The 24,448-nt window shown below is 42.6% G+C and overlaps 1 protein-coding gene across 4 annotated transcripts in view; it reads left to right on the top strand.

The window, feature by feature from the left end:
- PTPRU (protein tyrosine phosphatase receptor type U) overlaps positions 1–24,448 on the top strand; it is a 309,484-nt gene that overhangs the window by 273,068 nt on the left and 11,968 nt on the right. For all 4 annotated transcript variants that reach the window (XM_069756793.1, XM_069756794.1, XM_069756795.1 and 1 more), the window contains 7 exons: positions 11,113–11,229; positions 11,312–11,466; positions 11,546–11,681; positions 11,793–11,942; positions 12,434–12,610; positions 14,987–15,127; positions 15,966–16,091. In XM_069756793.1, coding sequence (XP_069612894.1) covers positions 11,113–11,229; positions 11,312–11,466; positions 11,546–11,681; positions 11,793–11,942; positions 12,434–12,610; positions 14,987–15,127; positions 15,966–16,091 — 1,002 coding nt within the window. The remainder of the gene's footprint in view (positions 1–11,112; positions 11,230–11,311; positions 11,467–11,545; positions 11,682–11,792; positions 11,943–12,433; positions 12,611–14,986; positions 15,128–15,965; positions 16,092–24,448) is intronic.

Raw genomic sequence — 24,448 nt, forward strand, 5'->3', positions numbered from 1 at the left:
ATATATTAAATACACTGCTCAGTCCTCCACATAGTATAATACAATCCTCATAGTGCTCCATATAGTATAATGCACCGCCATAGTCATCCATGTAGTACAATTCACTTCCCATAGTATAATGCACCCCAAGGTTCTTCATATAGTATAATGTATTCCCCATAGTCCTCGATACAGTATAATGCCGCTCATATATAGTATAATGCAGCCACCCCACAGAGCATAATGCAGCCACCCCACAGAGTATAATGCAACCACCTCACAGAGTATAATGTAACCCCCCATACAATATAATGCAGCCCCCATCATGTAGAATAATGTAGCCCCTTCTTAGAGTATGATGCAATCACCCCTCATAGATTATAAATATAATACAGCCCCCCATAGAATATACAGTAATGCAGCCCCGAATAGAATCCAGCTCACCTTCCCATATAATATAATGTAGCCCCATAAAAGAGTATGATGCAATCCTTCCTCATAAATCTAATACAGCCCCCCTTAGAATATAATGTAGCCTCCATAGAATATAATACAGCCCACCTCCCCATAGTATATAATGTAGCCCCCCATAGAATATAATGCAGCCCCCCATAGTATATAACACATCCTCTCCATAGAATATAATGTACCCCCATTGTATATAACACAGCCTCCCCATAAAATATAATGTATAATGTACACCCCATAGTATATAACACACCCACATAGTATATAACACAGCCTCCCCCATAGAATATAATATACTCCCCATAGTATATAACACAGCCTGTGTAGTGTATAGCACAGCCCGCATAGTATATAGCATAGCCCACGTAGTATATAGCACAGCCTGCAGAGTTAGTAGCACAGCCTGCATAGTATATAGCACAGACCGCATAGTATATAGCGCAGCCTGCATAGTATATAGCGCAGGCTGCATAGTATGTAGCACAGCCCGCGTAGTATATAGCACAGCGAGCACAGTATATAACACAGCCCACATAGTATATAGCACAGCCCGCATAGTACATAGCACAGCCCACATAGTACATAGCACAGCCCGCATAGTATATAGCACAGCCCGCATAGTATATAGCACAGCCCGCATAGTATATAACACAGCCCCCATAGTATATAGCACAGCTCGCATAGTATATAGCACAGCCCACATCTCCCCCCTTCCCCTGAGAATGGCACCACAGTCCACTACTCACTGTTATAGTAAAAAAAAACACACACTCCTCACCTTTCCTCATGCCCGCGCCTCTCCCTGCTCCTGTCTCAGCGGCTGCACTGCCTGGCACACAGTGAGTGCGCGATGATGTCATCGCACACCTGCAGTGTCAGAGGCAGAGCGAGGAATGATGGGAGCTTGGGCGTCAGCTGATGCTCTCTCCTCCTTCATTGGTTTGAACTGTACCGGCACATGGCAGGGGTGTCGGCGCTGGTGGCAGGCGGGCCCCCCTGCCTCACAGGGGCCCCATAGCGGCTGCATGATGTGCTACTAGCTGGGGGCCCCTGGGGGAGCGGGAGCCCTAGGCAGCTGCGTGGTCTGCCTGCCCCTAACGCCAACCCTGCATACTCCCATTGTTCCCCATGATATAACATTCACCTGAGCTTTAGCTTACACCTTTCACGTACATTAAAAAAACGTGACTCATTTCTTTCAAAAACTGCGCCATACTAATCGACAGGTTGTGTGGGGTATTGCTGCTGACTTCAATAATGCCTATAGGGATTGTGTAGTGAAAACAAGTCATCGCCTATTCTCAGGATAGGTGATAACCTGTTGTTCGATGGGTGTTCCACCGCTGGGATCAGAAGCAATCAGCAGACCACTGATTCATTCATTCCCTATGGGGGTGCCGGAAAAAGCAGGAGGAATGAATGGAACTGCTTTTAAGTATGTACACTGCCGCTCCATTCTAAAGGGGATGAATGTGCCCAGTTCTAATCACCTATCCTTTGGATATTTCATAACTTCTATTCACTGGACAACCCCTTAAACAAGCACTCCACTTAATGTTTTTATTCCTTAAAGCTATCCAAATATTAGTGTAGAGTCAGTGTGCTGATATACTCACCGATTGTTGTCTTCTCCAGTATCCCGTGCCATTCCAATCCTCTTCTGAGTCATGTGACGGCAATTCAGACTCTCCAGATCATACAGGGGTCTATATTTGAGCCTGACGTCACATGTACAATGTAAGCCTATGGCGTCTCATGCACATATGAGAAGAAGAAAAGTGGCGCTCACCATGTTCTTGCTTATGCTGTATGCACCGGTACTGGGCAGGAGAAAGATTGGACAACAGCCTTTTTTCGTCTCCTCAGTGCTTGTACAGGTCCATATGGCGTCTCCTTCTGACGCTCCATAGACTTATAGTGTACAAGCCACACACAGTGCGCAGTGTGATCTGGAGAGACTGAATTACCCTCAGGTGACTCGGAAGAGGATTGGAATGGCGCTGGATGCTGGAGAAGACAACGATCGGTAAGTATATTAACACACTGACACTACACTATGTGAATACGTACATAGGTCTAAGGAGTAAAAAATGAACGTTTCTTTACCTACAATACCAGGCACAGTCCCTGCATAGATGTGTTGATGGAAGGAAGCAGTCATTTTATATTCATCTGCTTATGATATTGCTTAGGTAGGTTTTCTTTTGTTTAAGCATTAATATTTGTCCTGATATAACAGTGTTTTACATAATAGAGAACAGACAGATCGTTTTGGCTTGTGATAGAGAAGAATGAGCTCAGGCAGAGGGTTGAGTTCAGTTTTTGGTCACAGTGCCTTCAATGTGTTGTCATCTCTGAGAACAATAGCAGACACTGTCACAGCATGCCGCGGGATATTGAAGGCCACGCCCCTGAACACATCCATTTCACAACTAGCCACACCCATATCCACGCCCCAACCACACCCGTTTAGTACTGCTGATCACACTGTTTCATAAACAATAATTATAAACAGAAAAAAATATGGCCACACAGTGCTCCATACTGCATAATGGTCCCATATTATGCTCAATACTGTATAATGACCACACATGATGCTCAATACTGTATAATGGCTACATATGATGCTGAATACTGTATAATGGCCACACAGTGCTCCATACTGTATAATGGCCCCACATAATGCTCCATACTGTATAATGGCCAAACAGTGCTCCATACTGTCTAATGGCCCCACATGATGCTCCGTACTGTGTAATGTCCTCACATGATGCTCCATAATGTATAATGGCGACACATGACACTCCATACTGTATAATGGCCCCACATGATGCTCTATACTGTATAATGGCCCCACATGATGCTCTATACTGCATAATGGCCCCACATAATGCTGCGTACAGTATAATGGCCACACAGTGCTCCATACTGTTTAATGGCCCCACATGATGGTCAATACTGTATAATGGCCACACAGTGTGTTGTGAATTCTGTTGTCGGGCTCCCTCCTGTGGTCATGAATGGTACTTCGGCTGGTTCTATCCATGGACTTCATCTGGTGGCTGTGGGTGTTTGAGTTTCCTTCCACAGGTGACGAGGTTAATTCGTTAGCTGGCTACTCTATTTAACTCCACTTAGATCTTTGCTCCATGCCACCTGTCAATGTTCCAGTATTGGTCTAGTTCACTCCTGGATCGTTCTTGTGACCTGTCTTCCCAGCAGAAGCTAAGTGCCTGCTTGTTTTTCTCTGGTTTGCTATTTTTCTGTCCAGCTTGCTATTTTGATTGTTGTCTTGCTTGCTGGAAGCTCTGGGACGCAGAGGGAGCACCTCCGCACCGTGAGTCGGTGCGGAGGGTCTTTTTGCGCCCTCTGCGTGGTCTTTTTGTAGGTTTTTGTGCTGACTGCAAAGCTACCTTTCCTATCCTCAGTCTGTTCAGTAAGTCGGGCCTCACTTTGCTAAATCTATTTCATCTCTGTGTTTGTATTTTCATCTTTAGTCACAGTCATTATATGTGGGGGGCTGCCTTTTCCTTTGGGGAATTTCTCTGAGGCAAGGTAGGCTTTATTTTTCTATCTTCAGGGCTGGCTAGTTCCTTAGGCTGTGCCGAGTTGCATAGGGAGCGTTAGGAGCAATCCACGGCTATTTCTAGTGTGTGTGATAGGATTAGGGATTGCGGTCAGCAGAGTTCCCACGTCCCAGAGCTCGTCCTATATTATCAGTAACTATCAGGTCATTCCGTGTGCTCTTAAACCACCAGGTCCATTATTGTCCTGACCACCAGGTCATAACAGTACAGGTGGCCCAAAGTACTAATGCATCTCAATAGAGGGATAAGAGAAGTTCTGAGACCATTTTTTTTTCTTTGCACTGTGTTTTGTCTCTCTTTTCCCCTTTACATCTGGGTGGTTCAGAACACAGGTGTAGACATGGACATTCAAGGTCTGTGCTCTTGGATGGATAATCTCACTATAAGTGTACAAAACATTCAAGATTTTGTGTTTCAGAATCCGATGTCAGAGCCTAGGATTCCAATTCCTGATTTGTTTTTTGGTGATAGATCTAAGTTCTTGAATTTCAAAAATAATTGTAAATTGTTTCTTGCCTTGAAACCTCGCTCCTCAGGTGACCCTGTTCAACAAGTAAAGATCATTATTTCTTTATTACGTGGTGACCCTCAAGACTGGACATTTTCCCTTGCGCCAGGAGATCCGGCATTGCGTGATGTTGATGCGTTTTTTCTGGCGCTTGGATTGCTTTATGACGAACCTAATTCAGTGGATCAGGCAGAGAAAATCTTGCTGGCTCTGTGTCAGGGTCAGGATGAAGCGGAGATATATTGTCAGAAGTTTAGAAAGTGGTCTGTGCTCACTCAGTGGAATGAATGTGTCCTGGCAGCAATCTTCAGAAAGGGTCTCTCTGAAGCCCTTAAGGATGTCATGGTGGGATTTCCCATGCCTGCTGGTCTGAATGAGTCTATGTCTTCGGCCATTCAGATCGATCGACGCTTGCGTGAGCGTAAAGCTGTGCACCATTTGGCGGTACTATCTGAGCATGGGCCTGAGCCTATGCAATGTGATAGGACTTTGACCAGGGCTGAGCGGCAAGAACACAGACGTCGGAATGGGCTATGTTTTTACTGTGGTGATTCCACTCATGCTATCTCCGATTGTCCTAAGCGCACTAAGCGGTTCGCTAGGTCTGCCACCATTGGTACGGTACAGTCTAAATTTCTATTGTCCGTTACTCTGATTTGCTCTTTGTCATCCTATTCTGTTATGGCATTTGTGGATTCAGGCGCTGCCCTGAATTTGATGGACTTGGAGTATGCTAGGCGCTGTGGTTTTTTCTTGGAGCCCTTGCAGTATCCTATTCCATTGAGAGGAATTGATGCTACGCATTTGGCCAAGAATAAGCCTCAGTACTGGACCAAATTGACCATGTGCATGGCTCCTGCACATCAGGAGGATATCCGCTTTCTGGTGTTGCATAATCTGCATGATGTGGTCGTTTTGGGGTTGCCATGGCTACAGGTTCATAATCCAGTATTGGACTGGAAATCTATGTCTGTGTCCAGCTGGGGTTGCCAGGGGGTACATGGTGATGTTCCATTTTTGTCTATTTCGTCTTCCACTCCTTCTGAGGTTCCGGAGTTTTTGTCGGATTACCGGGATGTATTTGATGAGCCCAAAGCCAGTGCCCTACCTCCTCATAGGGATTGCGATTGTGCAATTAATTTGATTCCTGGTAGTAAGTTTCCTAAGGGCCGATTGTTCAATTTATCTGTGCCGGAACACGCCGCTATGCGGAGTTATATAAAGGAATCCTTGGAGAAAGGCCATATTCGCCCGTCGTCATCACCGTTAGGAGCAGGGTTCTTTTTTGTGGCCAAGAAGGATGGTTCTTTGAGACCTTGTATTGATTACCACCTTCTCAATAAAATTACAGTCAAATTTCAGTATCCTTTGCCGTTGCTGTCTGATTTGTTTGCTCGTATTACAGGGGCTAGTTGGTTCACCAAGATAGATCTTCGAGGGGCGTATAATCTTGTGCGTATTAAACAAGGCGATGAATGGAAAACAGCATTTAATACGCCCGAGGGCCATTTTGAGTACCTGGTTATGCCATTCGGGCTTTCCAATGCTCCATCAGTATTTCAGTCCTTTATGCATGACATCTTCCGAGAGTACCTGGATAAATTCCTGATTGTGTATTTGATGATATTTTGGTGTTTTCGGATGATTGGGAGTCTCATGTGAAGCAGGTCAGAATGGTGTTCCAGGTCCTTCGTGCGAATTCCTAGTTGTGAAGGGGTCAAAGTGTCTCTTTGGAGTTCAGAAGGTTTCATTTTTGGGGTTCATTTTTTCCCCTTCTACTATCGAGATGGACCCTGTTAAAGTCCAGGCCATTTACGATTGGACTCAGCCGACATCTGTGAAGAGCCTGCAAAAGTTCCTGGGCTTTGCTAATTTTTATCGGCGCTTCATCGCTAATTTTTCTAGTGTTGCTAAACCGTTGACTGATTTGACCAAGAAGGGTGCTGATGTGGTCAATTGGTCTTCTGCAGCTGTAGAGGCTTTTCAGGAGTTGAAGCGTCGTTTTTCTTCTGCCCCTGTGTTGTGCCAGCCAGATGTTTCGCTCCCGTTTCAGGTTGAGGTTGATGCTTCTGAGATTGGAGCTGGGGCTGTTTTGTCGCAAAGAAGTTCTGATGGCTCGGTGATGAAGCCATGTGCTTTCTTTTCTAGAAAGTTTTCGCCTGCTGAGCGCAATTATGATGTTGGTAATCGAGAGTTGTTGGCCATGAAGTGGGCATTCGAGGAGTGGCGTCATTGGCTTGAAGGAGCCAAGCATCGCGTGGTGGTCTTGACAGATCACAAGAATTTGACTTATCTTGAGTCTGCCAAACGGTTGAATCCGAGACAGGCTCGATGGTCGTTATTTTTCTCCCGTTTTGATTTTGTGGTTTCGTACCTTCCGGGCTCTAAGAATGTGAAGGCGGATGCCCTGTCAAGGAGTTTTGTGCCTGACTCTCCGGGTGTTCCTGAGCCGGCGGGTATTCTCAAAGAGGGGGTAATTTTGTCTGCCATCTCCCCTGATTTGCGGTGGGTGCTGCAAAAATTTCAGGCTGATAGACCTGACCGTTGCCCAGCGGGGAAACTGTTTGTCCCTGATAGATGGACTAGTAGAGTTATCTCTGAGATTCATTGTTCAGTGTTGGCTGGGCATCCTGGAATCTTTGGTACCAGAGATTTGGTGGCTAGATCCTTTTGGTGGCCGTCTTTGTCACGGGATGTGCGTTCTTTTGTGCAGTCCTGTGGGACTTGTGCTCGGGCTAAGCCCTGCTGTTCTTGTGCCAGTGGGTTGCTTTTGCCCTTGCCGGTCCCGAAGAGGCCGTGGACGCATATTTCTATGGATTTTATTTCGGATCTCCCCGTCTCTCAAAAGATGTCGGTCATTTGGGTGGTTTATGATCGCTTTTCTAAGATGGTCCATTTGGTACCTTTGTCTAAATTGCCTTCCTCCTTTGATTTGGTGCCATTATTTTTCCAGCATGTGGTTCGTTTACATGGTATCCCGGAGAACATCGTTTCGGACAGAGGTTCCCAGTTTGTTTCGAGGTTTTGGCGATCTTTTTGTGCTAGGATGGGCATTGATTTGTCTTTTTCCTCGGCTTTCCATCCTCAGACAAATGGCCAAACCGAAAGAACTAATCAGACTTTGGAAACATATCTGAGATGCTTTGTTTCTGCTGATCAGGATGATTGGGTGTCCTTTTTGCCGTTGGCTGAGTTCACCCTTAATAATCGGGCCAGCTCGACTACTTTGGTCTTGCCGTTTTTCTGCAATTCTGGTTTCCATCCGCGTTTCTCTTCAGGGCAGGTTGAGTCTTCGGACTGTCCTGGTGTAGATACTGTGGTGGATAGGTTGCAGCAGATTTGGACTCATGTGGTGGACAATTTGACATTGTCCCAGGAGAAGGCTCAATGTTTCGCTAACCGCCGGCGTTGTGTGGGTCCCCGACTTCGTGTTGGGGATTTGGTTTGGTTGTCATCTCGTTATGTTCCTATGAAGGTTTCCTCTCCTAAGTTTAAGCCTCGTTTCATTGGTCCGTATAAGATTTCTGAGGTTATCAATCCTGTGTCATTTCGTTTGGCCCTTCCTGCTTCTTTTGCCATCCATAATGTGTTCCATAGGTCGTTATTGCGGAGATACGTGGCGCCTGTGGTTCCATCCGTTGATCCTCCTGCCCCGGTGTTGGTTGAGGGGGAGTTGGAGTATGTGGTGGAGAAGATTTTGGATTCTCGTATTTCGAGACGGAAACTCCAGTACCTGGTCAAGTGGAAGGGTTATGGTCAGGAAGATAATTCCTGGGTTTTTGCCTCTTATGTTCATGCTGCCGATCTGGTTCGTGCCTTTCATTTGGCTCATCCTGGTCGGCCTGGGGGCTCTGGTGAGGGTTCGGTGACCCCTCCTCATGGGGGGGGTACTGTCGTGAATTCTGTTGTCGGGCTCCCTCCTGTGGTCATGAATGGTACTTCGGCTGGTTCTATCCATGGACTTCATCTGGTGGCTGTGGTCGTTTCTGAGTTTCCTTCCACAGGTGACGAGGTTAATTCGTTAGCTGGCTACTCTATTTAACTCCACTTAGATCTTTGCTCCATGCCACCTGTCAATGTTCCAGTATTGGTCTAGTTCACTCCTGGATCGTTCTTGTGACCTGTCTTCCCAACAGAAGCTAAGTGCCTGCTTGTTTTTCTCTGGTTTGCTATTTTTCTGTCCAGCTTGCTATTTTGATTGTTGTCTTGCTTCTTGGAAGCTCTGGGACGCAGAGGGAGCACCTCCGCACCGTGAGTCGGTGTGGAGGGTCTTTTTGCGCCCTCTGCGTGGTCTTTTTGTAGGTTTTTGTGCTGACCGCAAAGCTACCTTTCCTATCCTCAGTCTGTTCAGTAAGTCGGGCCTCACTTTGCTAAATCTATTTCATCTCTGTGTTTGTATTTTCATCTTTAGTCACAGTCATTATATGTGGGGGGCTGCCTTTTCCTTTGGGGGATTTCTCTGAGGCAAGGTAGGCTTTATTTTTCTATCTTCAGGGCTAGCTAGTTCCTTAGGCTGTGCCGAGTTGCATAGGGAGCGTTAGGAGCAATCCACGGCTATTTCTAGTGTGTGTGATAGGATTAGGGATTGCGGTCAGCAGAGTTCCCACGTCCCAGAGCTCGTCCTATATTATCAGTAACTATCAGGTCATTCCGTGTGCTCTTAAACCACCAGGTCCATTATTGTCCTGACCACCAGGTCATAACAACAGTGCTCCATACTGTATAATGGCCACACATGATGTTCAATACTGTATAATGGCAACACAATGCTCCATGCTGTATAATGACCTCACATGATGCTCCATTCTGTATAATGGCCCCACAGTGCTCCATACTGTTTAATGGCCACACATGATGCTCTATATTATATAATGGCCCCAAATGATGATCCATACTGTGTAATTGCCCCACATGATGCTCTATATTGTATAATGGCCCCAGATAATGTGTACATTATAATGGCCACACAGTGCTCCATACTGTATAATGGCCCCACATGATTCTCAATACTGTGTAATGGCCACACAGTGCTCCATAATGTATAATGGCCACACATGATGCTAAATACTGGATAATGGCCACACGGTGTGCCATAATTTATAATGGCCACACATGATGCTCCATACTGTATAATGGCCACTCAGTGCTTCATACTGTATAATGACCCCACATAATGCTCCATATTGTATAATTGCCTCACATGATGCTCCATAATGTATAATGGCCCCACATGATTCTTTATACTTTATAATGGCCCCACATGATGCTCCATACTCTATAATGTCCACACAATGCTCCATACTGTATAATAATAACAATCTTTTATTTTTATATAGCACTAACATATTACGCAGTGCTTTACAGTTTGCACACATTATCATCGCTGTCCCCAATGGGGCTTACAATCTAAATTCCCTATCAGTATATCTTTGGAATGTGGGAGGAAAACGGAGTACCCGGAGGAAATCCACGCAAACACGGAGAGAACATACAAACTCTTTGCAGATGTTGTCCAGGGTGGGATTAGAACCCAGGACTCCAGCGCTGCAAGGCTGCAGTGCTAACCACTGCGCCACTGTGCTGCCCACATGATGCTGTGTACAGTATAATGGCCACACAGTGCTCCATACTGTATAATGGCCCCTGGTCCCACATGATGCTCAATACTGTATAATGGCCACGCAGTGCTCCATGCTGTATAATGGCCACACATGATACTCCATGCTGTATAATGGCCCCACATGATGCTCAATACTGTATAATGGCCACACAGTGCTCCATACTGTATAATGGTCACACATGATGCTGCTGTGTACAGTATAATGGCCACACATGACGATGCCAATGTAGAGTTGGGGCTGTAGATATGTCCCAGCAGCTCTGCTTACAATGCAGGGAAATATTTCACCACCTGTCGCTGTCCACACTGCTGCCTAAAAAATCCTGGACACTGCAATGTAGCGCATTTCTGTGAACTCTGCATGCACTCAGACAACACCACTATCTACTGGCTCCACTCCATAACTGCTGTAGTATATAAAGGATATATATATATATATATATATATATATATATATATATATATATATACTGTGCCTATGACTAACAGGCTGCACTCTAATGCTCTAACTGCTGCCACTACACACACCCTTACCTCAGAAATGTCCTCTCTTCCTCTCTGAACCACCGCACCGGGATACAGAGGGGGCATGGCCTAATACAAGGGATTGTGCCGGCTGCTTCTCCTGCTGGCCGTGTGGGAGAAATGGAGTCCTGTGCAGGACTGCGGGGCACAGCCTCAAATCGGGACAGTTCCGCAGTATGAGGGATGGTTGGGAGCTATGGACACCGTGATCTGCAGTGTAGACCTAGCGCTGGACTCAGGGTGGATGGACAAATCACAGTTTGTTAGACAAGGGTTTTACGAAAAGCTGAAAGCCTCTGTAATGATTTGTTATCTGTATGTGTGGAGCAATGTATTTTAGAAGGAGGCTGTCAATATCCCAATTTGATTGCAGTTTGAGGATTGGTATGTCTCATGTGCACCATATTATTTCATCCTCTGCACAGGTGAAATGCAGTAAGTACTGGCCAGATACTGCCGAAACATATGGAGATATTCGTATTACTTTACTTAATACGGAAACCCTGTCAGAGTATACGGTTCGGACACTTGCTATGGAGCGGGTGAGTGACAACGCAACTTATGTGCGCCAAGTAATCGGAGGCTTTCTTCTGCTTCTAATCACGTAAATCCTTCTTTCTTCAGCGGGGTTATACTGCCAGACATGAAGTAAAGCAGTTTCACTTCCTATCATGGCCTGAGCACGGAGTACCCTTCCATGCTACAGGGCTACTTGCCTTTATTCGCAGAGTGAAGTCTTCCACACCGCCTGATGCTGGACCAGTTGTGGTGCATTGTAGGTCAGTAGTGCCAGGTGCCCCATTGTGGCTTTAGTCTATGTTTGTATGTCCAGTTAACCTACTGTACATCTTCTGATAGCTCTGGAGCTGGCAGGACGGGATGCTACATTGTCTTGGATGTGATGCTCGACATGGCGGAGTGTGAAGGAGTGGTTGACATTTACAATTGTGTCAAAACACTGTGCTCACGGCGCATCAACATGGTGCAAACTCAGGTAAAATGGCTGGAATGGTGCCATAAAGTGAAATTCATTTCAATGGAGATAATCACTGTGGTTAACAGTCTGCGATACGTTGATGTGTTTAGTGTGTCTTCATGTTTCCAGGAGCAGTATGTTTTCATCCATGATGCCATCCTTGAGGCCTGCCTTTGTGGTGACACAGCTATACCGGCATGTGACTTTAGGCAAACGTACAAGGAAATGCTACAGATAGACACACAAAGCAACTCCACACACCTGAGAGATGAATTCCAGGTACTGCTGCTTGTATTATTGATATCTACTTATAGAAATCTGTCAGCATGTTTTTACTACCCCATCCGAGAGCAGCTTAATGTAGGGACAGAGCACCTGATTCCATAGATGTGTCAGTTGCTGAGCTGCTTGTTGCAGTTTTGATAAAATCCCTGTTTTATCTGCTGCGGATTGAACAGTTCTCTGAATGCTAAGCTCTGTATAACCCCACCCACACCACTGATTGGCAGCTTAATGTGCATAGGCAGAAAACTGCCAATCAGTGGTGAGGGTGGGTATGGTGGGCTTAGGTTTACTAGTTCTTTAGTGATAGGCTTATGCTGATAAAACAGTGATTTTATCAAAATTATTTTAAAAAAAACCCTGTTGGTGACACATCGCTGTAATCAGGGTCTCTACATTTTGTTCCTCTCAAATTAGGTGGGGAAAACCTGGTGACAGATTCCCTTTAATTTGTTCTCCTTGGTAACTCCTGTGCCATTTCTCCGCAGACATTAAATTCAGTGACAGCTCAGCTTGGTGTAGAGGAGTGCAGTGTCGCTTTGTTACCACACAACCGAGACAAGAACCGAAGTATGGATGTGTTGCCCCCTGACCGTTCTCTGCCTTTATTACTCTCTGCACATGGAGAGGATACCAGCAATTATATTAATGCTGCCCTGACTGATGTGAGCTACTCACCTTACCCTACAACTATATACTTTGGATTGTGGTCTTTTGGTTGTTCAGGGGTTCTACTCTCAATATTATTTTTTTTTTACTTTATGGTTGAATTGATGGAAGAGCTTCATAAACTTGCACCAGAAAGGCCACTTTGATGAAATTAGAAAGAAAATGAAAAACATGAAATAGGGTAGTGCTCAACCTGCAGCTTCTGAAAACAGGAGGTCTAGGAGTTATAAGTCCTTGCTGCCTTTATTATGTTTCCTGAGCACGGGCTGCGATAAATAATGTTTTATTATTGGTTGTTGTATGGTATATGGCGCATTTCTCTGCAGTCATATTCACATACATGGATGTAGATGTGATTGAGGCCGACCACGCAGCGGCTATCAGGTCTGTATTTTTTTACTTATATAGTGACGATCTCGATCAGACAAGTCTATTTCCCAGTCTTCTAGGCATTGTGTAGCCGTGTTTGGTCTCTACCCTTTCAATCACAGCCGTGTTAGTAGATACAGGTCCTTCTCAAAAAATTAGCATATAGTGTTAAATTTCATTATTTACCATAATGTAATGATTACAATTAAACTTTCATATATTATAGATTCATTATCCACCAACTGAAATTTGTCAGGTCTTTTATTGTTTTAATACTGATGATTTTGGCATACAACTCCTGATAACCCAAAAAACCTGTCTCAATAAATTAGCATATTTCACCCATCCAATCAAATAAAAGTGTTTTTTAATAACAAACAAAAAAACCATCAAATAATAATGTTCAGTTATGCACTCAATACTTGGTCGGGAATCCTTTTGCAGAAATGACTGCTTCAATGCGGCGTGGCATGGAGGCAATCAGCCTGTGACACTGCTGAGATGTTATGGAGGCCCAGGATGCTTCAATAGCGGCCTTAAGCTCATCCAGAGTGTTGGGTCTTGCGTCTCTCAACTTTCTCTTCACAATATCCCACAGATTCTCTATGGGGTTCAGGTCAGGAGAGTTGGCAGGCCAATTGAGCACAGTAATACCATGGTCAGTAAACCATTTACCAGTGGTTTTGGCACTGTGAGCAGGTGCCAGGTCGTGCTGAAAAATGAAATCTTCATCTCCATAAAGCATTTCAGCCGATGGAAGCATGAAGTGCTCCAAAATCTCCTGATAGCTAGCTGCATTGACCCTGCCCTTGATGAAACACAGTGGACCAACACCAGCAGCTGACATGGCACCCCACACCATCACTGACTGTGGGTACTTGACACTGGACTTCAGGCATTTTGGCATTTCCTTCTCCCCAGTCTTCCTCCAGACTCTGGCACCTTGATTTCCGAATGACATGCAAAATTTGCTTTCATCAGAAAAAAGTACTTGGGACCACTTAGCAACAGTCCAGTGCTGCTTCTCTGTAGCCCAGGTCAGGCGCCTCTGCCGCTGTTTATGGTTCAAAAGTGGCTTTACCTGGGGAATGCGGCACCTGTAGCCCATTTCCTGCACACGCCTGTGCACGGTGGCTCTGGATGTTTCCACACCAGACTCAGTCCACTGCTTCCTCAGGTTCCCCAAGGTCTGGAATCGGTCCTTCTCCACAATCTTCCTCAGGGTCCGGTCTCCTCTTCTCGTTGTACAGCGTTTTCTGCCACATTGTTTCCTTCCAACAGACTTACCATTGAGGTGCCTTGATACAGCACTCTGGGAACAGCCTATTTGTTGAGAAATTTCTTTCTGGGTCTTACCCTCTTGCTTGAGGGTGTCAATGATGGCCTTCTTGACATCTGTCAGGTCGCTAGTCTTACCCATGATGGGGGTTTTGAGTAATGAACCAGGCAGGGAGTTTATAAAAGCCTCAGGTATCTTTTGCATGTGTTTAGAGTTAATTAGTTGATTCAGAAGATTAGGGTAATAGGTCGTTTAGAGAACCTTTTCTTGATATGCTAATTTATTGAGACAGGTTTTTTGGGTTATCAGGAGTTGTATGCCAAAATCATCAGTATTAAAACAATAAAAGACCTGACAAATTTCAGTTGGTGGATAATGAATCTATAATATATGAAAGTTTAATTGTAATCATTACATTATGGTAAATAATGAAATGTAACACTATATGCTAATTTTTTGAGAAGGACCTGTAAGTGAGGAGCGGATTAGATTCTCCTCTCCTCCAACAGACGGCACAATTTCTCACCAAACATCTTGCTGTCCTGAAATAGCACATGTGATGTCATACTATTTCCAGCAGGGGGCAGATTATAACTTTTTGCCCTTTTCCACTATAGACTCTTTTTAAGTGCTTTTTACCTTGCTTTTGACAAAAATATGTACGGTACCTTTTTTTTTGAGCAATGACCATAACAATTTCTAATTGTATTTTGCTGTTTTTCAGAGTTACAAAAGAAGTTCCCATGTTATTGTCACAGTACACCCACTGCAGAACACAATTACTGATTTCTGGAGGCTGGTATATGACTATGGTTGCAGTAGCATTGTTATGTTGAATCAGTTAAACCAGTCTAATTCTGCGTGGGTAAGAAAAATGAAATCTATTACATTTTATCTGTTACAGATCTACCAGTGCTTTGGATGCTGAGCTTTGTACAACAATGCCCACAACAATAATTTGCATCTTTCTGTAGTCACTGTGCATAGGCAGAAATATGACCATCACTGGTGGGGCGGGATTATGCAGAGCTCAGGTATATGCAGGACTACCTGGCAGCAGGTTTACCAGTTCTCTAGTGATAATCTCCTGATGCTAAAATATCGATTTTATCACAGCTACAGCAAGCAGCCCAGTAAGTGACACATTGCTGTAATCAGAATTTGGACACAAGCCCATTTTCCTACTTGCTTCTAAAAGGATTTGGATAGCTTGAAGCTCTAAAAAATCTTGATACAAAATATTTTTTTAAAACTGGAAATTCAGTTATTTAATAAAACAGGCATCAGGAGAGGTGACAGGTTTCATTGCCTTCTGTTCACATCGTAATCATTACCTTACCTTTTTTTTGCTAATAGACTAATCACATCACTCACATTTTCCCTTTGTACCGACATTGCCTGTCCCAGTGAGCATCAAAGCAAAATTAATGTGGCAAATACCATTTTCCAATTGTCACAATGGGAATATATGATCATTTTGGAAATGTTGGGCCAGATAGTGTTAACTATAGCAGTCAATGAGTTTAGATTTTACAATATAAACCTTGACTTTTTAAGTGAGAATTGTATATATTTTATGATAATCCATGAAAAACAGATATCTGCAGAATTGTCATCTCCAACCACTGACACACATCTGTGAATGAAGAAGAATTTAAGGTTCTTCACTTATGAGATCCTCTGCTTTATATCTTAAAAACTAGCCCTGCTTACAGTACTGGCCAGACAATGGTATATCTAGATATGGACCAATGGAAGTTCAATTTGTGTCTGGGACTGTGGATGAAGATGTAGTGACCCGTCTCTTCCGAGTACAAAACATCACAAGGGTGAGTTACCCAACACATCTGCCAATCTTAGTAAAGGGCAGCCTTTTTTTGCTGTCAATACTGAGATTGTAAAAATATAGAGTGTATACAGTGGCTTACGAAAGAATTCACCCCTTGGCATTTTTCATGTTTTCCTACCTCACAACCTGCAGTTTCACTGGGGTTTTTTTTTTGAGCGTTTGTATCAGTTCATATGGAGAACATGCCTACAATTGTGAACAATTGGTTTTCTTTTTATTGTGAAGCAAACATCAAATAGGACAAAATAACTGAAAGCTTCAGTGTGCATAACTATTCAGCCCCTAAAGTCAGTACTTTGTAGAGCCTCCTTTTGCGGCAATTATGACTTGGATAAGTCTATGAGCTTTCCACATCTTGCCAGTGGGATTTTTGCTCGTTCTTCAAGGCAAAACTGCTCCAGCTCCTTCAAGTTAGATGGTTTCCTCTGATGAACAAAAATCATCAAGTCTGACCACAGATTCCCAATTGGATTAAGATTTGGGCGTTGACTAGGCTGTTCCAAATCATTTAAACATTTCCTCTTAAAACACTTGAGTGTTGCTTTAGCAGTATGCTTTGGATCATTGTCTTGTTGATAGGTGAACCTCTGTCCCAGTCTCAAATCACTGACGGACTGAAACAAGTTTTTCTCAAGAATATCTATGTTTTTCACACCATCAATCTTACCCTCAATGTGGACCATTTTCCGTATCCCTGCTGCTTAAAAACAACCCCACAGCATGATGCTGCCACCACGTTTCACTGTGAGAATGGTGTTCTTGGGGTGAGGAGCTGTGGTGGTTTGGCACCAGATATAGCATTTACCTTGGTGGGCAAAAAAATTAATTTTAGTCTCATCCGACCACAGCACCTTCCTCCATACATTTGGTAAGGCTCCCACAGGTCTTTTGGCAAACTCAGAATGAGCCTTATAGTTTTGTGTGTAAGAAAAGGCTTATTTCTGCCCACTCTTCCATAAAGGCCACCTATATGGAGTGTGCAGCTTATTATGGTCGAATGCTCCAGTCTCTGATTGGGAACTCTGCAGTTCCTTCAGGGTTATCTTTGTTCTCTGATTAATGCCCTTCTAGCATAGGCTGAGATTTTTGGTGGTAGGTTTGTTGTGGTACCATGTTCTTACCATTTGATGATACTGGATTTGATGGTGCTCTGGTTTCCTTTTTTTATAACCCAACCCTGACTTGTACTTCTCAACAGCTTTGTTCCTGACTTGTTTGGAGATCTCCTTGGTCTCGATGGTGTTTGGTTAGTGGAGCCTCTTGCTTAATGGTGTTGTAGCATCTCTGGCCTTTCATAAAAGGTGTGTATATGCTGACAGACCATGTGACATTACACACAGGTTGACTACCTCTCACTAAGCATGTGACTTATGAAGGTAATTGCTTTCTCCAGAAATTTTTAGGGGCTTCATCGCAAAAGGGGTGAATTCATATGGACATGCCAATTTTTAGTTATTTGATCCCATAAATTTAATTTATGCCTACATTTTTCTCACTTCACTTCACCAGCTTAGACTATTTAGTGCCGACGCACCACACACAAATCGGATTACAAAAGTATTTAAACGCAGGCTGTAATGTAACAAAATAGGTAAAATGCCAAGGGGTTGAATACTTTAACAAGCTACTGTGTATACACATATACAGTATACTGTATATTAAAGCACGCCGGGTATGATAACTTCACTAAACTATGTACAGAGATTAATTTCTGTAAATTTCAGTGTTCATAAAGCTAAACTTGTTTATGCATGTAGCCCAGTTGATTGAAAAGCTAACAATAATGTGTCTTATGAATTTATGCACTTTTTTTGTCTGCCACAATTTACATTACTGGATCAGTTAGGTTCTGTTCACACTTGTGTTGGGCTGCTATTTTACACATTTCATGCAAATCACAAATTGTTCACATTTGCTAGATTCAGCAATTTTTTTTTGTGCACATTGAGCCTATTTTAGGAAATCTCTTTCATTATGTTTGTGATAAAACATTGCTACAAATGTATCTTTCAAAAAGTATTTGCATTGTGTAGGATTGATAGATCTCACCTGCATAAATCTGAAACTCAAGAAATTCCTGTGGTTTCCCCATAATTCTTTCCCACGTGCAGTGTGGCTATGTACTGTAATATCAGTCAATTTACTTAATATTATTATGGATTTGTCGAAGAATAACAAGAACATGTATCATTGATTGCACCAATTGAGGGTGGACACATCTCCTAAGCTTACTCATAAGGCCTCATTCAGATATCTGTTTTTTCTCGTATGTAAAAAAAAAATTGGCCTCTTTTCAGTAGTCTGATAAATCAGTATTTTATCAGGATTTCTTGTATGCAAAAAAATGGTGGAGGCATCTTCAGCTTCAGTCAGCTATCAGTGTTCTGTCGAAGTTTCACGTTTTTCATGGATCCATAAACATGAATTAGAGAATTTGATTCATCACTTGGATCAAAACCGGTCTCCATTTTTTTTTTGCAGACACTCAGATTGCAAAAAAACACATTTATGTATGAAACACCACTGATTATATTGGGTACATGTTCTAACCGTGAAAAGCATGGATAGAACACGGTTGTGAAAGAATTTACGTCTGAATGAGCCCTAGCACTCAAAGATAACATGAAACTGCTATATATACAGTATATACTGAATATCACAACTATAGAAGCCACCTTGAGGAAGGGAAGGATCCCCAAAATGTCCTCTGGTGTAGACCCTCTGAATGTCTGAGTGACATCTCTGCCTATGCTCCTGTTCATTGGATCGTTTACACTTAACTCACTGAACTGAGACCAATGCAGTGAATATGGTGATAGGAAATAGTTTATTAAATTATAATGTTCAAAAAAAAGTATTCTATATGCTGAAAATGAAAATTTAACTTTAATAAACGAATTGTTGAAGAAATGTCATGTATTGCCATTTTTTCTATTTTGCATAAGAGAGGCAGATGCAAAAATGGTAAGACCAATCTGTGAACAATTATTTCTAAAAACTTTGGAACAATTTCAGAAAAATGTTCCTCAACATAAAATTGCATAGACTTTGAATATCCCACCATCTAAAGCAAATGATATAAAAAGATTCAGAAAATCTGGAGCCATCCATGCCCACAAGGTATAAATCTGACAATCAATGATCTTGTGATCTATGGGACCTCATTAAAAACTGGCTTGCTTTGGTCATGCAAATCACTCAATGGGTTTAGGACCACTTCTAGTAATCATTGTCTGAGAATACAATTCTCTGTGCAGTCCACAAATGCAAATCAAAGCTCTATCATGCAAAGAAGAAGCCATTTACCAAAACACTCCAGAAACGCTGCCGTCATCTTTGAGTCAAAGCTCATTTGGAATGGACTAAGGCAAAATGCAAAACTGTTCTGTGGTCAAATTAATCAAATTAGAAATTCCTAATGGAAACCACATGGATTCCATGTCTTGCCTCCTTGTCCGTGGACTCAAGAGGAGAGGGACCAGCTTCTTATCAGCACACAGTTTAAAGGCCTGTTGATGTTATGGGGTTGCTAATGCTAATCATGAAGCTGTGGAGAAAGAAACGCATAGGGTATTATCCAATGTTAAAGGACAATAAGGTGCAGGGAATTGCTCACCTGGTAAAGTTGTTTATCACACAACAAGGATCAAGCTTAAATTTGTTAGCTGCTGCAGTCCCACAGATTAAAAACCATTGAAATGCCAGAAGGGAAAAAAATAAGTGGGTCCAGGATACAAAGTAGACTTGATGCCGTATTATTATCAATCTGTTTCCAAGTCTTCAGACTTCTTCAGGATATAACGACATCTTTTGTATGTGGTTACAGTGGGATACAAAAGTTTGGGCACCCCTCGTCAAAATTACTGTAATTATGAACAGTTAAGCAATTTCAATATGAAATTATCTCTAAAAGGCCTAAAGTTACAGATGACACATTCCCTATGTATTTTAGGCAAAAAAATAAATAAATAAATAAAATAATATATATATATATATATATACGGTATTCATCTTTTACATTTTAAAACTTACATAAAAAGGGAAATGGGCCTATGCAGAAGTTTGGTCACCCTACATGGTTAATGCCTAGTAGCACCCCCTTTTGAAAGTATCACAGCTTGTAAACGCTTTTTGTAGCCAGCCAAGAGTCTTTCAATTCTTGTTTGAGAGATTTTCATCCATTCTTCCTTGAAAAATTCTTCCAGTTCTGTGAGATTCCTAAGTCGTCTTGCAAGGATTGCTATTTTGAGGTGTAGCCACAGATTTTCAATGATGTTTAGATCAGGGGACTGTGAGGTATTCTATTGTGGATTTTGTAGCAAGGGAATCACAATAGCAATCACAATAGATACTAGATACAGCAAAAATTGGCATGATTAAAAATAACTTTTATTCAGTAGTTTAAAACCTAAAGTGCAAAAAGTGCCCTTCAAAGACAGAAAAAATGAGAAACAAGTCACATAGAGGGATTTGTGGTTAGAAGGAGCTTTTGAGCAGATGGTATACCACTTTACTGCTGTAAATAAATCCCAATTTTTGCTATATCTAGTACCTATTGTGGATGTGGATTTTGACATGTCTTTAATATCATTATCCATTTGTAGAAGCCATCCTCTTTTCAACTTCAGCTTTTTTACAGATCATGTTATATTTGCATCAAGAATTGAATCCATTATTTCCTCTACATGAGTAATGTTCCCTGTGTCATTGACTGCAACACAACCCCAAGCATGATTGATCCACCGACATGCTAAATGGTTGGCGAGTAGGGATGGGAGGACCCATAGATAGTCAGGTCCGTCTAGTTCGGTCAAACTTTATAAAAAAGTTCAATTCGAGTACCCAAACTTGATCCGGGTTCAAGTGAATGGGGGGCCTGAACATCAGGCAATTCCCACTCTGTCATCTGTGTGACAGCATGGGAAACACTGTCTCTGACTGGCGGTAACCTTACTAAAGTCACCGTCAGTCACAGCCATTGCGGTTCCCACGCTGTCACAAAGAGGACAGCATGTCAGCCAGTAGCTGTGACTGGCAGTGAAAAGATTACTGCGGTCAGATGATGACTACTATGCTTGATAGCATTGAGAACAGGTAAGGCTGATGAGATTGTTCACCAGCTGGGGCCTGTGCATATTAAGAAAGATATCAGTGAGATATATAATTAGTGCAGTGTATGTGTAGCTTACTGTACATGTATTTATCTAATAAAGAAATAAAAGAAAAAAATGGCTTGAGTCCCCCTTATTTATAATAACCAGCTGAGGGAAAGCAGACAGCTGAGGGCTGATGTTGTTACTCTGTGAAGGGGGCAATAAACATGAAGCTCCCCATGCTATTACTGTCAGCTCGCAGCTGTTTGTGTAGCCTTTACTGTTTAAAAAAATGACGTGTAGTTCCCCTTATTTTTAATAACCAGCAAAGGCTAAGCAGACAGCTGTGGGCTGATGTTAATAGTCTGGGAAATGGCATGAATATTGCCCTTCTCCAAGACAAATAACACCAGCACTCAGCCGCCACTGAAATGGCACATGCATTAAATGTGCCAATTCTGGCTCTTAGCCTAAGCTATTCCCTCTTGCCCTGGTGCAGGTGGGGTTGATGTCAGCTATGTAATGTCTGCTAACATCAAGCTCAGGGGCTAGTAATGGAGAGGCATTAGAGTGTGCAAAGCAGTCATCCAAGCAAAAGGTGGCTACTTTGAAGAACCTAGAATATAAGACATAATTTCAGTTGTTTCACACTTTTTTGTTAAGTATATAATTTCCACATGTGTTAATTCATAGTTTTGATGCCTTCAGTGTGAATGAACAATTTTCATAGTCATGAAAATACAGAAAAATCTTTAAATGAGAAGGTGTGTCCAAACTTTTGGTCTGTACTGTAACTGTTCAACACACCATCTGAATGTATCAGAGTTGGGGATCATCGAGGGATGTTGGATGGAATTGCGGTAAACCCCTAATTTGATTTTTTAAAGGTAATAAATGGGTAAAAAAGGGTCGAGAAAAGTGTGCATTTAATACTTTTGATTACAGGATTAGTAATGGGGCTGTCTGATTGATGCCATTACAATTACTATTACATTTCCATTACTAACACCTGAGCTTGATGTTAGCAGACATTCCATACTGTACATGAGTAAAGCGAACGCTCAGCGCACCAGCCAGACACACTGAGAGTAGAGTGTCAATCCAGCTTCCGCAAAGAGTGCTAACGTCAGTAAGGTTGTCACAGTTCATATCCAATAAACATCACTGCATATAGCGCGAGAAATTTCGAGGATCGTTGTAGGACTTGGGATGGATTTACATCGGACCCCTTTTTTAATTATTTGATTTTTTAAAGGTAATAAATGGATAAATAAATGAAAAATACTAATAAATAATTGAATGAAAAAAAACAATGTGCAGTTCCCCCTATTTTTAATAACCAACTAAGAGAAAGCAGACAGCTTTGAGCTGGTCTTATTACACTGAGTAAACCATGGATATTGGTCCCTTCCCAGCCTAATAAGAACAGCCTGCAACCACCACAAAAAATGGAGCATCCATTCGATGTGCCAGCTTTGGCGCTTAGCCTGAGCTCTTCACGCTTGCCAATGCCATAGTAATATTAATATCACATTATAATATTGTATAATATTATTTTTAGAATATTTTATGGTTGATGTCAGCTGTGTAGAGTCCGCTGACATCGAGCCCAGAGGTTAGTAAAAGACGACATCTATCAGACACCCCCATTACTAACCCAGTAACTAAAAAGAAAAAAAATACAGGAAAAAAATCTTTCTTTGAAAAAAGCACCCCAACAATTTCCCTCTTCACCACATTTATTTAAAAAAAATACACAGAAGTCCACCATAGTCCAAATGGAGGTCCCACAACGAACTTAGTTTTCTTCTTCCAGTCTACGGAACACTGTTGAGAGAATGCAGCTCCATTGACTGGCTCAGCATTTGCTACAGGGTTTCGTACTTTGCTCCGCAAGTACTCGGCTGCTGTGAACTGACGTCATTAAGTGCCGAGTGCCGTACTTGCTGTCACTCATTAGTCTGGCACCTGCACTGCGCTCATGAAAACCTGCTGCTGTAAACTGATATAACCTTACTGAGGTCATCTCAGTTCACAGTGTTTGGTTTTCACAAAGGCAGCGCAAGTACCATACTGATAAGCAACTGTGAGTCCGGCACTCGACACTTCGGAACTCATCAGTCCGGCACTCGCGCTGTCTTCTTGAGAACTGGTAACCTTACTGATGTCACCTCAGTTCATAGGAGCCAGGTGTGGCAGTGGCTGTTACGCCAGTCTTTGGAGCTGCCTTTTCTGAACGGAGTTCCATAGACTGGTTGAAGAAGACCGGGATCGCTGTGGGACCTCCATTTGGACTATGGTGGACTGGCATGTATTTATTTATTTATTAATAAATGGGGGAAAGAGGGAAGTTGTTGGAGAGTTTTTTTAATTAAAGATTTTATTTCTGTGTGTTTTTTACTCTTTTAGCTTATGGATTATTTTATTTTTTAAAAGTGTTAAATGGGTAAAAGAGGGTAAGGGAGTGCGTTTTATAATTAAAGCACTGTTTCACTGTGTGTGTTTATTGCTTTTGACTACTGGGTTAGTAATGGAGGTGGCTGATAGATGCCTCTCCATTACTAACCCCTAGACATACAGTAATGTCAGCAGACATTACATAGCTGACATCAACTCCAAAATATTACCCCGCTCGCCAACACATGAGGGAAAGTGGGAAAAGCCACGCAAAGTGCCAGAATTGGCACATCTAATGGATGCGCCTTTTCTGTGGCTGAGACAGTCTGTTATTTTTATAATACCAGCACCCAGCTGTCTGCTTTAGCTTGGCTGGTTATCAAAAGTGTACGGGGACAGCACGCCGTTTTTTAAATTATTTTTTATTTTAAAGAAAGGTGTGGGCCTCCACGTGGGGCCTCCTCTATTTTTAATAACCAGCCAAGATAAACCAGATGGCTGAGGGCTACAGCACGCAGCTGTCTGTTTTACCTGCGCATATCAAAAATAGAGGGAACCCCACATCTTTTTTTTAACATGTTTCGCCAACGAATCACAGCCATGCCAGTATTTGGATGAAGAAGAAGGACGAGTACAACCACAAGAACACTGTTCCAACCATGAAGCATAGTGAGGGAAACATGCACCATATTGAAGGGAAGATAGATGGGGTCATGTATCACTAGATTATAGCCAACATCCCCCTCTCTCAGTAATAGCATTGAAGATGGGTCGTGACTGGGTTTTCCAGCATGACAGTGACCCAAAACACACAGCCAGGACAACTAAGGAGTGGCTCTGTAAGAAG

The sequence above is a fragment of the Ranitomeya imitator genome, chromosome 3 (genome assembly GCF_032444005.1).
Source record: "Ranitomeya imitator isolate aRanImi1 chromosome 3, aRanImi1.pri, whole genome shotgun sequence".
In the NCBI taxonomy this organism is placed as follows: domain Eukaryota; kingdom Metazoa; phylum Chordata; class Amphibia; order Anura; family Dendrobatidae; genus Ranitomeya; species Ranitomeya imitator.